This window comes from Urocampus carinirostris, chromosome 17 (assembly GCF_059441175.1).
Source record: "Urocampus carinirostris isolate Australia breed hairy pipefish chromosome 17, RoL_Ucar_1.0, whole genome shotgun sequence".
In the NCBI taxonomy this organism is placed as follows: domain Eukaryota; kingdom Metazoa; phylum Chordata; class Actinopteri; order Syngnathiformes; family Syngnathidae; genus Urocampus; species Urocampus carinirostris.
The window spans coordinates 17418416-17433278 of record NC_142365.1 but is presented as its reverse complement, the minus strand read 5'-3'; the positions used below and the strand labels follow the sequence as shown (position 1 = coordinate 17433278).

General features: G+C 41.0%; 1 protein-coding gene across 2 annotated transcripts in view; it reads left to right on the top strand.

Moving 5' to 3' along the window:
- Positions 1-14863, top strand: part of dscama (Down syndrome cell adhesion molecule a) — a 149935-nt gene that overhangs the window by 102991 nt on the left and 32081 nt on the right. For both annotated transcript variants that reach the window (XM_088320491.1, XM_088320490.1), the window contains exons 10-11: positions 91-210; positions 1316-1495. In XM_088320491.1, coding sequence (XP_088176617.1) covers positions 91-210; positions 1316-1495 — 300 coding nt within the window. The remainder of the gene's footprint in view (positions 1-90; positions 211-1315; positions 1496-14863) is intronic.

Sequence of the window (14863 nt, the reverse complement as noted above, 5' to 3'; positions counted from 1 at the left end):
TTTTCAAACAAACTCCAATAATATATAAAATGACTCCAGTGTGTTTATTTGAAGAGTGTGTAGCCCTTACCGCACATATTTTGTTTGTAGTTCCTCCAAAATTTGTGGTGCAACCCAAAGACCAGGATGGGATTTATGGTAAAGCTGTGATTCTGAACTGCTCGGCTCAAGGCTACCCTGTTCCTACCATCCAATGGGAGTACTCCAAAGGTAAAAAAAAAAAAGAGTGGTCTTACTGCCAGATTGCATACTTTTTTGATACATTTTCAGTACTGCAGCTTTAAACACCATGTGGCTTATTCTTTTTTTTCATAGCCGAAAAAATGCTATGCCCAGAAACAGTAAGAGGAAAACAGCGAGCTGCTCTTTTCCTCGACTCATGCACTCATAATGCAAAAACCCGCAGTGATGTCTGGAAACATTTAGGGTGTCCTTCTAGAGAAATACGTCCATGGTTTTGACAACATAATTCATACAATAAAATACATAGATATAATCCAACAATAGCAAAATAGGAGGTTTGACATTTCTTGAGTCAATATTTACAATGTACTCATCATATTTCAACCTTTTTCACCCACATTTAAAGTCTTGAATTTATAAAACGGAATTGAACACAGTCAAAGTTATCCATTAAAAATGCTACACTTCTCTTTCTGTATCATTGGGGGAATGTCAGACTGCTGAAGTTTCCTTTAATCCTCGGGGAACGATAACGTGCGAATGCAATTTGATCCATTATCGTGGCAATAACCACCAACAAAAACACAAAAGACACGCCTTTGTTGCAATCTGGCACTATTCTCCACAGTGGCTTGGCGCTGTCATCTACGAATTTAAGGCTGACATTTTACACGACGCTGCCTTCATTTTTGTTTCATTTCATTTGGCACAGTAGTAAAGATGTTGGTCACATGGTCCGAAAACACATGACGTAAACAACTCGGAGCCGAACCGAAAATCGATGCAGGTGAAAACAATGTCAGTTGTGTGGGGGCACGGCACTGTTGGTGTTCTGCAGCCAAACACGTCAATGCCAAATTCCCCAAGTATTTGATGCTAGGGCTTAAAATGTAAGAAACGGACACGAGTTAGTTTATTTTAATGGCTGTTTAAGCTTACAGTTTACATTCCGGGCCGGATTTTACAAAGAAATCTGTTTATTTTGAGCATGTAGATTTTAATCAGGTGTACTATGTAGTCCTGAATTTACGGTATATTATTCATACAACAGTTTCCCTGCTTTGAAACATACTAAACTGATGATAAATTTTTCATATACACCCGATAAGGCAATTTCCATTCTTTCCTACAGGGGCCGGAGTTCCTCAATTCAAACCCATCGCCCTAAACTCAGGTTTCCGCATTGAGGTTTTGGTGAATGGCTCTTTACTCATCAAACATGTCTTGGAAGAAGACAGCGGCTTCTACCTGTGTCGAGTGAGCAATGATGTCGGGGCTGACGTCAGCAAGTCCATGTATCTCATGGTCAAAAGTAAGTGGGTAAAAAATACATATAAGTCAGTGTTTTTCATGACCCTAACTGTAACCCTAACCCCATAAAACAAATTCCTTAATAAGAGCCACATTTGCTCCACAAAGAAGACACACGGGTTTACACGCTATGTCAGTTAACAAACATTCAGCCTCTCCTTGGTTTTGAAAGGCTTTTTCTAAATCAACTTTTTGCTTAGCCATTGAGAGGGTTTAGCATCCACAGCAACAGAAATGTCACCCTGCTTCTCTCCATTTAGCCTTCCGTTACATTGTGATATATAGAAGTTCGTTCCTTGGTGTTACGTCTCCGCTTCCTGACACTAAAGACTCACTATTAATGCACTTGTCAGTCATGTTTTTCAACTGGCTGATAGTTTTAAAAGGTTCTGCGCTCATCAGGCTACAGCTAACTCGATTGATAAGGGAACATTTTTAGAAGTCTTGTGGCGGCAGCTGAAGCGCTGCATTGTGGGATCTGTAGTTTGAGAGTTGTCAGCCTTTCATAGAGCCGGGCCATTATAGTAGATGAATATGAAATTAATTCACGGGCCAGATTGTCACGGTTGCCCATGGCACCCAATTGGCCCCGCTCGTTTGGTGCAGCTGCGGCTGGTTGACTCATTGTCTCCCCTTTTATTTAAGCTCAGTGCTCTCACCCACCCTTTGTCAGTCGGTCAACGAACCTCTGCACCCGCAAGATGTGTGTTTTGACTCTGTCCGGTTTCCTGCTTGTGTTTCCTGTCCGATATCGTTCCCATCTATTTTGTCCTGTTTAATATCGATCTCCAGTTTCGTTCCCTGCTATTTTGTTCGGTTTGCTATCGATCTCCAGTGTCTGGTAGCGTTCCCGTCTAGTTTGTCTTGTTTAATTTTGATCTCCAGTGTCTGATATATTTCCGTCTATCTCGTCCTGCTTGTTATCGGACTCCAGTCTCCAGTGCTTGATATCAGTCCTGTTTGTCACGTCCTGTTCGGTATCGACCCTATCTGTCCGAGATCTGCTCGTGCAATTGGTATCGATTTTGTCGGCTTCTGGCTTTCTGTCGTTCCACGCCAGACTGCTGCCTTACGTCTTCCGTCCACCGATTGCCGAATCATTGCCGTTTGGGTTAACGTGCATGACTGCCCCATTTCCTGGAAAATAAAGCTTGTGTGAGAAACGTCACGCAACTGGGTCCTCCTCCTGTTCCGGTTTTTGACACGGATATAATTGTACACCAAGCCGGATGTGGCCCGCAGGCCATGGGTTTGATATCCATTGTCTAATTGCTAGTGTTAAACCAATGTATGACTTAATTTAATTGAATGAATCAAAATGACTATGATGAACAGTTAACTTTAAAAATAAGGAGATAAGTACGTTTTTCACTGTCCACGTGCTTTCTTGCGTCAAATCCTACAAAGGAAACAGATAGAACCATTGCATCTCTCAGCAAAGATTTTGCATTTATCCGCCGGTATGGGCTGGGACTTAACGTCCCTCGCTTAAGCCTTGAACTTTGCATGCTGCCAAGGTCTGGCATTTGGAAAATATAAACGAGGGATAAAAAGAAAGTATCTGACAGAGGCAAGACTTAGATATGTTTGCTTGAGGGACATTGTGCATGTTTTAGCACCTTCTAGTACTAGAACAAGAACATAAATTCTTGGAAAATATATATACATACTGTATATATATATTTGAATAATGTTCAAAAATACACGAACCACCAAATAAACATGCATTTTTTAAAAAACACTGATAGGTCAATAAATTCATAATTATTTTACACAACATGAGGGAGCTGACATGATTCTCATATTGCGGCAAAGGGTAAAAAAGAAAGGCAGGGCGAAAAAATGTGAACAGAAATTGTCCAGTTTGGTCACATTGAATCTCCATAGTTTCAGCACTGATACCTGGTATTAATATTCACCTATATCTACTCTTGAGTGCGCGTCAAGACATTTTGTTTTGTCCAACCACGATATCTGTTTGCCTTCACCATCATTGGGCCACAACAAAAAAAAAATGGATGGACAGATGCATTCGTTAAGGGATCAAGCTCGTATCTAAAATTTCTCGTATCTTGAACAAATGTTCTGCATAAGAAATCACTGAAAACCAATTAATCCGTTCCCGGCCTTCTGGGTTAATCCATGTCAACACTAAATAGCTATCCAACACATCTTTTAAATCACTTAAAACACCATCAAATAGTCATTGTAATATTTTTGGTCCATTACCTGTAGTAACACAGTCATGAATGTTTTATTCTGTTACAAAAACTACTGTTGTTGTGTATGAGTTGGCTGTGAGCTGTAAAAACTTGTTTCGCACCTGCTGGGGATAATAGTTTAACAGAAATGGCAGGAAAATTAATTTATATTGCTTTTTTATATGAGTGAATAGGATTGGGATTCAAAATGTTTGCTTGGTACCACTCCCTTCCAGGCATTTTGTTATGATTTAGGTTATATTTACATGCGTACACAAAGAATATAACTGCCTGAAATGAATGAATAAATGAAATAAATGCAATTACATGAATGAACATAAACATACACTAATAAAATAAATAAGATGATATAGATCAAATGAAATGTGAGTTTTTAAAATGGAGGTGTATTCATGGTAGTGGAGGAGTGAGGGAGTGGAATAAGAAAAAAAATACAACACAAGAGCCGCGGGATTAGGTCTGTTTGCTAGGTGAGCTGTCTCGAGCAGTCAGCCCTCTAGTGGTAGCGTCTGGAAATTATCTTATCGTACATTTGTCTCGAACATCAGGCAAGATTTTTGCTTAAAGACGTATCATATCTTAAATTTTTCGTAACTAGAGTAACTCGCATGTATACTGGCCACTGCAGCTCGAAATTCCTGTCCTGAGGCTACCTACTCTCACTATTTTCAATGTCTAAAGAGAAAAATCTACAATACATTTCTCATGTTTCAGTTGTATTATACTCGAAATACAGTTACATACAATACATCGTGTACACTGTACCATGTGTGATTGATTGAGCTTTAGTGAGGGGGCTGATTTTTGTTTTGGTGTGCGAATGTGTGATTCACAATCATTCCGCAGGGACACGGCGCTCTTTCCGACCAACCGCAACAAGATGAAGCTTGTGCCCCCATTGGCTTTTATCAAGCCACAACAGAGTACTCCCTGCAGAGATCCTCTCTTTGTCTGCCAGCCTCAAACAAATAACAACAAGTCAGACTCTTCATGGCCCTTCGTTGCCATGACCCATCACAGGAATATGCACACAACACTCGGACACATCTTCATCTATTAGTCACAGGAATTTGAAGTAAAACGCATTTATATACATTAATCTCTTGCTGTAGTGCGGTGTTCTTTTCACGGTTGCACTATTTCACGGATTTTCATTAGGCATTGTGTTCTTTATTCTGATTGGCTAAACAGTCGCCTCGCCTGTTTCTGCCTATGTGTCCATAATGTTGGGGTCCAAGCTGTACACATACGTAAAACAGCTTGATCTACATTTCGTTTGTGCAAATACTCTTCAATTTTGAGGTACTCTAAAATAAATCGTATCAATAAAACACTCTGGAACGAAAAGAGCACCAGAACGTCGACAAAGTTGGACTTTTCGACATGTTACAGCAGTGGTTGGGAACCTATGGTTTGAAAGGCAAATATGGCTCATATCAGGAGTACGTACAGTATAGCTGGGAGACAAAATTGATTCCATGCACATTTTCTTCGTGTCGTTACAAAATTACATTAGCAAAGCGTGTTGTGGTGCAAGCGAAGCTGAAATAACCCTAACGATGAGCATGGTACCATATAGCGTAATTGTTTCACTACAGTGAACATTAAAGTTATCACAGAAAAAACTAGTTTTGAATATGCATCGCTAAGGAAGCCTTTAAATTTAAACTCATAAAATAATCCATGTTCACTGTTGAGACAACTTGTGGTGAAAATAAACAGAACAAACTGTAAATACTCCAAAACACCAGAGTAATTTAATGGGGGGGCGTCAAGGATGGGTAGAGGTATGCACAAAGAGCACCAGCACTCCCTTCTGTCTCTGGCTCAGTGCAGTCCGCGCCAAATACAAATACATCACTATCCTTAATGTTTGCAGGATTTTGTGACATTTTCACGAAAGAACTTTGCTCACACCTTGAAACCATTGTTTATGACATAAGGTATGGTCAAAATGAGCCTTAAGTGACTTCGTGACGCAGGCGCTGGCATTATCATGATCTCATAGATTTGATCAAATCAACAAACACCACAGAGTGAAATAAAATGTACTGAAGCATAAGCCTTTGTCCAAGTGTTTAGCAGTTCTGTTTATTTTGGTCTCACCCCCAAAATAATATTTTGCTTTTATGGCTCTTTGAGTCAAAAAGTTTCCCGATCCCTATGTTACAGGAAAGTAAAAGCAGTTTTACATAACGTCCACATAATGTCAACCAAATATCATGTGAAGTAAAGACGATAGTTTTGAAACATTCAGGGTTAATCTTTCATAATTTTTTTCATGGTCAGCCTGCCCAAACAAAACTGGCAAAATATCATATAGTGTAATATGGTAACAAGATTCTAATCACAGTACATGAATTATTTGTAAAAAAAAAAAAAAAAAAAAAAAAAGAAGAAGAAGGAAAAATTATGAAGTTCATTACATTCATTTGTTGTTTGGAACGTTCTTTTCATGCCACATTTTTTGTCCACATGATGGCGACAACATATCATATGAAGTAGAGTGGATCATGTCCATTATCAGTGAATTGATTGGATCTTTTAACCACTTGTGGCGTATGGACACCATTTCCCATGTTGTGTCTTGAGTGGGTACAGCCTGGTGGCGCCCATCCCTCTCCAGGCCAACATATTTTTCCATTCGGTCTCGAACCGGGTAAGGTTTGGCATGTCAGATAAATGTGCCAACCAGTGCCCTACGGAAACAGTAGTGCAATAAAGCATCAAGATTATTTTTAAAACTATCATTTGATGGTACAGCAGTTATTTGTGACTTTTTTCTATAAAGTGCAGTACTTTCAACTGTTGGTGTTTGGACAATACTCAAAACAGGCCTTTTCTTACTTTCACCATTTGCATGCTACACTTAGAAAAAACTCTCCTTAACACACACCCTCTTTTGCTCCTACCTAATGTATTCAACCGGCCACACAGCTTTGCTAAAAGTAGGAGAAAAGCAGATAGGCGCAGCTCTTTGGACTCGGTTGGACATTGTTAACAAATACTTAATATTCTACTTTCAACCTTTCAAGGACACCTCAAATGACACATCCCATCGTTAATAAATGCAACGTGCAGACAGTGGACATCGCAGTATCAGCTTACCGCTTCGGTGCAGTTACGTTGTTTATCCAGAACACCTTTTGAACAGCTACTTAAGAGTCTTAGGAGGCCAATTAGAGAAGCACACAAGCTGACGCATGCCGAAGTACTCACGTGACGGATAGTATCATCCCCGCTTTGTGTTTATTGGCTGCACCGCCTGCGGCTTTTAAGTAAACAAGCGCTGACAAGCCGGTCGTGTATTTTTAATTAGGCGGATGAATTTGGTGAAGGTCGAGTGACACAGGTGAGCAAACAAAAAGCACAGAAGCCATAAAGGCCTAATGTTCAGCTAGACGGCTACAATAGAGCTGTTACAAAAACAAGAAATGGTGTAGTTATTGAAAAAGATTCCACTTTTCTACCTGGTAAACAAATTACAGCTGCTGTAATTCCTTGTTTATCGTAGTTAATGGGGAACAAAACCTCCCGCCATGTGCTAAAATCAGCTAAGTAAACAGCAAAAGAACCTCCGGGTCGGACAAAAAAGCTCCAATATGCGAGGATAATGAATCATGGCTGCAAGAGTGCAGTTCAATTCTTGTGGACGGAAGGGCAAAAAGAGCATTCAGACTGGACAAAATAGCACTCTGCAGACCCTTGTTTGCAAAAATTGCGGAATAGTTTTCAACCTGTGATGCACTGAGACCGTAAAGTAAATTAAATGATCTGCATTTATATAACGCTTTTCAAGTCAATGACTTCCCAAAGTGCTTTACAATGTGCTCCACATTTCCCAATAGCGGCCTTGCAGCCATGTAAGGCGCTAACCTGCTTATTGGGAGTGTTGGGGTTCAGTGTCTTACCCAAGGACACTTCGACATGTAACACTGACGAGCCGGAATTCGAACTGGGATCCCTTGATCCCAAGACGAGCGCTCTACCTCCTGAGCTACTGCCGCCCCAGTAGGAAGTACAACGTAGCTAGGAATTACAGCAACCTTTTTGACCCAAAGTGCCATAATAGCAAAACATTTTTTATTTTCTTGGGAGTGTCATGAGCCAGAACTGGATCAGGACCCAAACGCGTGACGTTTCTCACACAAGCCTTTTATTTTACGGGAAATGGGGAGTCATGCCCGTGAAATGATAGAGAGCCAGAGGCCGACGAGATCGATACCAATTGCCCGAGTAGATATCAACAGATGGGGTCGATACTGGACAGGACGGGACAGACAGGATTGATAATGAAACAGGATATCGAAATAAAACGGGACAAACTAGACGGGAACGAAAACTGGAGAGAATAATAAACAAGACAAAAATAGACGGGAACGAAACTAGAAACCAATGTTAAACAGGACAAAAATAAACAGGGACAATACCGGACCGGAAATGCCAACAGGCAACGGGACCGAGTCAAAACCCGCGTCTTGCGGGGCAGATGTTCGTTGACGGACTAACAAACAAAGACTGAGAGCACTGAGCTTAAATAGACGGAAAGCCACTCTGTCAATGAGCCGCAGCTGGTGCCACACAGGCGGGGCCAATTGGGTGCCATGGCAACCGTGACAGGGAGAAAGAGCCATACAGTACTTTTTTAAGACATATTGCAGCAAAACTGCCAAAACCTCTTTCAGATAAAATCAAATTTTTCATCATTTTTTATTTGACTTTGTGGTGTTAGATGATTAGATAAAATGTATGAAATTTGAATAATGCCAGAGCCTGTGTCCCATACCTACACATTTACCACTTTAAACTTGTCTCCCTCCAGCAATTACCTATGATTGTTGAGTCTTATTTTGACCTTCATTTTTTTCACTAAATTTGGCTTCAAAACCGGGTGCAAGCAGAGTTCTTTTGTAAAAATGTCACAAAATACTACAAAAAAGGATACTGACATGTTTACCTTCAGTGCAGATGGCGCTGTGTGCATAGCTACGCCCACCCCTACCACCCAATCAAATTGCTCTGTGAGCTTGGCTGGTGTTTCTGGGTGATTACAGTTGGTTGTGTGGGTTTTATCACAAGGTGTCTTCACAGTGAACCCAATTTGTTTGATTGCTTAGCGAAAACAGGGTCTGTTGCTGTGTCACCTTGTCTATAACCTTAGTGGTCAGTATACTCTTTGTATTTTGCATCAAACCATTCATAAAATTAGTTCCATAACGGCTTTGTGCGAACTAAAATCTCTGTTCTTGTCAGAATTGAACGCTTCAGATGCGATTTGCAAGATTGGAATTGTATCTCTGAGCCATATGTACTCTAGAAAAGAGCCATATTTGTCTCGTGAGCCGTAGGTTCATAACGCCTGGATTACAGTATCGCAATACCCTAGCCTGACACTTTCAACGTTATGAGTCCGTGTTCCCAGGTTAAAATCTTATCATAATACGCCTCGCATCATCCTCTATGGACATCAGTAAAAGCCGACTGTGCTTACTTCACAGGGATTACGCTCGCCTGCTCGAATTTATTTTTCTCTCCTGATTATCAAACCGCTTCTTATGTAACTAATAATCCATTCCGGAGGATGCAGGTGGAGGGAATGATTTTTACGTACTTAGCCGTCAAGCATCCTTACCTCCAAAACAGATGCAATTCATTAGCTACCCACAGCGGATGCTATCAGTCAGTCAACAGTCACTTGGTGTTTATCGTAGCTAATTATGACCAATCAAGCCAATTAAGCTTCATAGTGTTGAACGAGGCGGGATAACATAACGAGGAGTGCTAACCGGCTTTTCGGTCACTCGATAGAACCCTTCAAAGGAGCAAAAGGAAGTCTTCCTTTACTCTGATTTGTATCTGTTTCATCTTCCTTCGAGCCCTCTACCCAAGACTTCATGCAGTCTCCAGGCATACATTTTGTTCTTGTGCTCCATGTCCAAGCCAATTGTGCAGCTAAGGGAATTATTCTACTACATTGCAGGCGCCCAGTGAACTAGTCATGTCTGTGCAGTTGCCAGAGCGCCCCCTTCCCCCACCCAATCCTGGCTGGCTCATCCCCAGCACCCACTTACAAGGTGCCTGCAGGGCGTGGAGCTATACTTGTCATCTCTCGCCTGGCTCTCATGGCCCCGTAGAGCCCGATTGCCCTTTGGCTAAAATTGGCCTGTGAGGCAGCTAATAACACAGTCCGTTAATACTATAATCAGGACAACATTCGTAATTTGCATCGTAACGACGTTGTCTTTATGTATCAAAAATAAAATATAAATTAGTGAGATCTGTTGTGTAAACAAACTCGTTATTAAATATGAGACTATAATCGACTAAAAGGGAATAATTCAAAATCTGAAATAAAGAGTATATTTAACTTACAGGGTTGTACGGGTTCTTAAAAATGCTCGAAATGTAATGTTGTGCTTCAAAGCCAATTTTACCAGTACCATTAAAATAAGAATCCCATTGTAAATTACGGACTATAGAGCGCACCTGATTGTAAGCCGCACCCACCACATTTTAAGAGGAAAACCGATTTTGTGCTTACACAAGCCGCACCTGTATATAAGCCGCATGCGCCCACCTTAAAAAATGTAACACAAACACAAAATTAACCCAAACCCCACTTTAAGTCCCGCGATTGAAACTAAATGTCCTTCATTAAAGTACACAGTCCAAAGATCACAGCCGGCAAAATTAACGGAAAATCATACCGGTACTTAAGGTTTGATGCAGACCTGCAGAGTCCGGGTCCCGTTGAAAGTAATCCAAGGAAAAAAGTGTATATTTCCAAAGATAAGGGTGGGAAAAATATATATCCACTATTGTCCGCCGCGTCCACAAACAGGTCTGTCTGTTCCTCACCTTTACCCCACTTCCCGTCACCCCGCGTATGTTCCGCCCGCTCTTTTTCATTCGCCCGTGCAAAACATATCAGAATAAGTGTCTAAAATAAATACATTACAAAAATATACAGTTGCAAATACATATTATACATGGTTACACATATTTACAAAGAAAGACGGTACACCGAGAGAGTTTTCAAAGCTTTAGTAATAACTAATTAATGTAACTTTCATCCCAAACGGTGCCTGTGACAGGGCAGTTAATGGTAGCAACACGCTAGCAACACGCTCGCAACACAGTAAATCGGTCTGTTAAACAAACATACCGTACTTGTAAAAATCACGGTAAACTGTCTTCACCTTCCTCCTTACAACTGAAGCCATCAAAGTCGTCTTCCTCAGTGTCGGAAAGAAACTTTGTCATATAGACGTCGTCCCACACTCCCTTATTCCAAAACACGCTAGCAACACGCTCGCAACACAGTAAACGGGTCTGGTAAAAAAAAACATACCGTACTTGTAAAGATCACGGTAAACCGTCCTCATCTTCCTCATGTTCTACGTCATTTGCCTTTCTTTTTGCATTTTGCATGATGAGGGTATGTTTACGCTAATTTAATTCATGCACAAGCCAAGAAGTTGCAGTCTTCCTCGGCGCATATATTCCACCGGTCTAAATCTTACCTTTTGTAAATTACATAAAATTGGCCGCATCGCTGAATAAGCCGCAGGGTTGAAAGTTTGGGGAGAAAGTAGCGGCTTATAGTCCGGAATTTACGGAATGTATTTTGCAGATCCAAAAATATATTTGCAATTTACATATGCAATTTTTAATTGTCCTTGTGCATTTATCCAGATCTTGTTTTTAGATCTTGAATAAATCACAAATATATTTCTATGTGTGTAAATATTTTTTAGACAAATCTCTCCCTATTTAAGTGTCGAGGAAAACGGATGGTATTATGTGGCTGTCATGATTACTGATGTGACTCAGCTGTGCCCGCTCCTTTGGTGCCAACTGCCCCGAGCTCTGATTGGCTCCCGATCACTTTTTGTACCCAGTCCTGTCTGTCCCCTTTTGTCAGTCCGTCTGCGAACCTCAGTTAACACTAGGCAAGCCTTTTTCGACCCTGACTCCCACCTGTCCCATTTTTTGCTCCCATCTGCCCCCAGCTTCGACCCGTTTTTGATCCTGACCTCGTCTACTCTCCCGTCCCGGCTTTCCACCTCTTTTCGTCCCCAACCATGTCTTCTCTCCTATTCTGGCTTACGACTCGCTTCTGACCCCGACCACGTTTTTGCTCTCCTGTCCCGGCTACTGACTCATTTTTTCGTCCCCGACACCGCCATCGCTCACCACGGAAGATCCACTTCCGCGTTCGGAGCACAATCCAAGTATCAGAGCGACCTGCTTCCCGCGTCCAGTAATCACCGGATCGTGGGTGCAACCCTTTCTCTTTCTTCCGATAAAACTTGTGAGAAACGCAACGCAAGTGGGTCCTGTCTCCGTTCTGGTCTTGACAGTGGCTTACATTTTCAGTTGCAGGACATTTTCCCTGTTACAATTTACCGCTGGTAAATGCTACCCTATTTTTCTGCATGGTCCATAATAAATGTCTATAATTGATTTGTAATTCTTGTACTCATACACATTTTATAGTCCTCTGTTCAGGTGTAGCATGCACCCATAGGACAATGCCATACAAACGAATGCTAGCTGCGGTTAATCACAAGGGAAGAATAAATGCATCGGCAACAAAAGGCCACCAGAGAGAAGTGACTGCGTCATTTTTAGGCAGACTTTTTTTTTTCCTTCATTTCATGCTTGGTCTATAGAGTCAGACTACCAAGATACACGGCTTTGTGCGAACTAAACTTTCAAGCATTTACAAGTACCTCACCAAAAATCAAAGCACTTTTTAAACCATGAAACACACCATTGAAATTTAAGCATTTGCAAGGATTTCAAGCACCCATGCAGACCCTGTTATTACGAATGTTCATGAGAATTCAGCACATCTCCTAATTCGGATTAGTCCTGCATTGCACCATTCAGGACATGATTGTGTAATCATCATTATGCTGGAAAAAAATCAATGTCAGGTCCATGTTCTATTGGCTACTCAACATGCTCCTTTTTCTAAGAGCAGAGGCAAGAGCAGGAGGAGGGGAGGATGGAGAGGGAGAGAAAGAGACAGAGACTGGCCGATGTTGGTTGGCATGGTAACCTGTCCAGGTGAAAGGAACCCTGGGAGGAAGGAGGGATTTTGTCTCATGAGAGTAGCTTTTCAGAAACTACCCTATGTGCTACAATACCCTCTAGGTTTCATATATCACCACTGCGTTGTGGCTGGCTGTGAAGCACCAGGATGTTTGTTACTAGACACAAAAACACACCCACCATGTGAGGCACACAAAAAAACACTTAGCATACACCCCAAATAATGGTCGGTTAGTGTTTTTTCCTCGTTTTGTCGATGTTGCTCATGTTTTTCTAAGCAGTGACTGGCATGGACAACATTACCCGACAAAGGGAGCAAGAGGGCTATAGGCTTCCTTTTTTGTAACGATTAAAATATTGAGTACACTATTTCCAATTTATTTCCGGGGTTTTGTTCCAAAAAGGTTCCTGCTACTAAAACCCACAAAGTAGGGTAATCTTTCAAAAATACATCTACAGAAATAATTCTGCGGAAATACTACAAAAATACTATTACATAAATACTAAAAATATACCACGAAAACACAACTACAGTAATACTACAGAATACTCCTAAAAAGCTACACAAATATTACAAAACAAATACTACAAAAACAAATATCAAACGTATTGTTAAAAATCTAGTAAATCGAGTATATTATGTTGCTTTAATGCTGAAAAGAAAATACAAATATAAAAGACATGCTATTAAATGACAAGTACAGTATTACTATAATACAAAAATACTACTACAGAAGTAATACAGAAATACTATTTGGGACCAGTTACAGCCCATTATAATACTTTCACTGGCCTTTGTCATGAAATTGTTAAAATGTGGCCTGTCAGTAACGTTGACTGTAGAATCAAAGATATTATAGAAAAAAAAATCATTTCACCAGATAATGGCGGTATCCCTTTAGCCACCTTGGCTTTCTGTGAGAATTTAAGCCCACCCAGTTTCTAAATTGGCGACTGTTAAGTAAAAAAGGAAAGTGGCCACTTCCAGTACAAGTGGAAATTGGAGCACCAAAGTCTGAAGCCACTGTGTCTGCCTAATTTCCCAAGAGACAGTGGCGGTTTTTAAAGAATATAATATCATGAATCACTGCCAAACCAAACATGCTGTCTACAAAAAACTAAACGGACATGAACGCTGTGAAAAGGTGAAGCAACTGCAAGATTTTTAAACGCCACAGCAGAACCTTTTCACGAGACCCTGCGAGTCAAAGGAAAATGATACAAAGGCGAGCCACGAGAAGTCCAACTTTGTTGGCGATAGACAGCATCTTCTTCTGCCCCTTGGTGCTTTTCTCGGTCCAGTGTTTTGTTGAAATGATGGATTTTAGAGAAACCTGAACTGGAATAAGTTTTCGCGCATACGTAATGTTGGTTGGTCAAGCTGTTTTACTCATGTGAACATCTCAGACCACAACATTATTGACACACAGGTAGACACAAGCAGAAAAGGGCAAGAACACAATGCACGATGAAAACACACGAAACCGTGATAAGTAAACCGCGATACAGCAAGTTATTATCATATATTCAATGAGGGCACTACAGTGGAACCTCGGTTTTCGAACGCCTCTCGGTTCGAACAAATCGGTTCTCGACCAAAAATTTCGAGAAATTCTTTCTTCGCTTTTCGTTCAAAAAATCGGAGTTCGAACGCCGGTACGCTAGGGTGCGATGCTGAGCAGCGTACGGGTGTAGATCGTGTAGATTGCCCCCACCCCTCGTGAAGAACTGTTATCACGTGCGCGCGCACTTCTTTTCACTTTCGCTTTTAATATCGGTGAACGGAGTGTTTTAGCCCCTAAATATGCCTCCGAAGAAGGTCGGTGCAAGCAGCAAAGTTGCTACAGGTGAAAAAAGAAGAGTAGTGCGTACAACTATTGCATTTAAGAAAGAAATGACGAGTAAACGACCTGATTTTTTTATTTTTACACGTTCGTGTTAGCGTAATCTTTCGTACGGAACATTACGCTAACGCGAACGTACGATTAGCCATGGTTAGCTTCATGTTTACGTTCATGGTAAACATTCAGGGTGTTGGAACGGATTAAAACGATTTTACATTACTTTTAATGGGAAAAACGATTTCG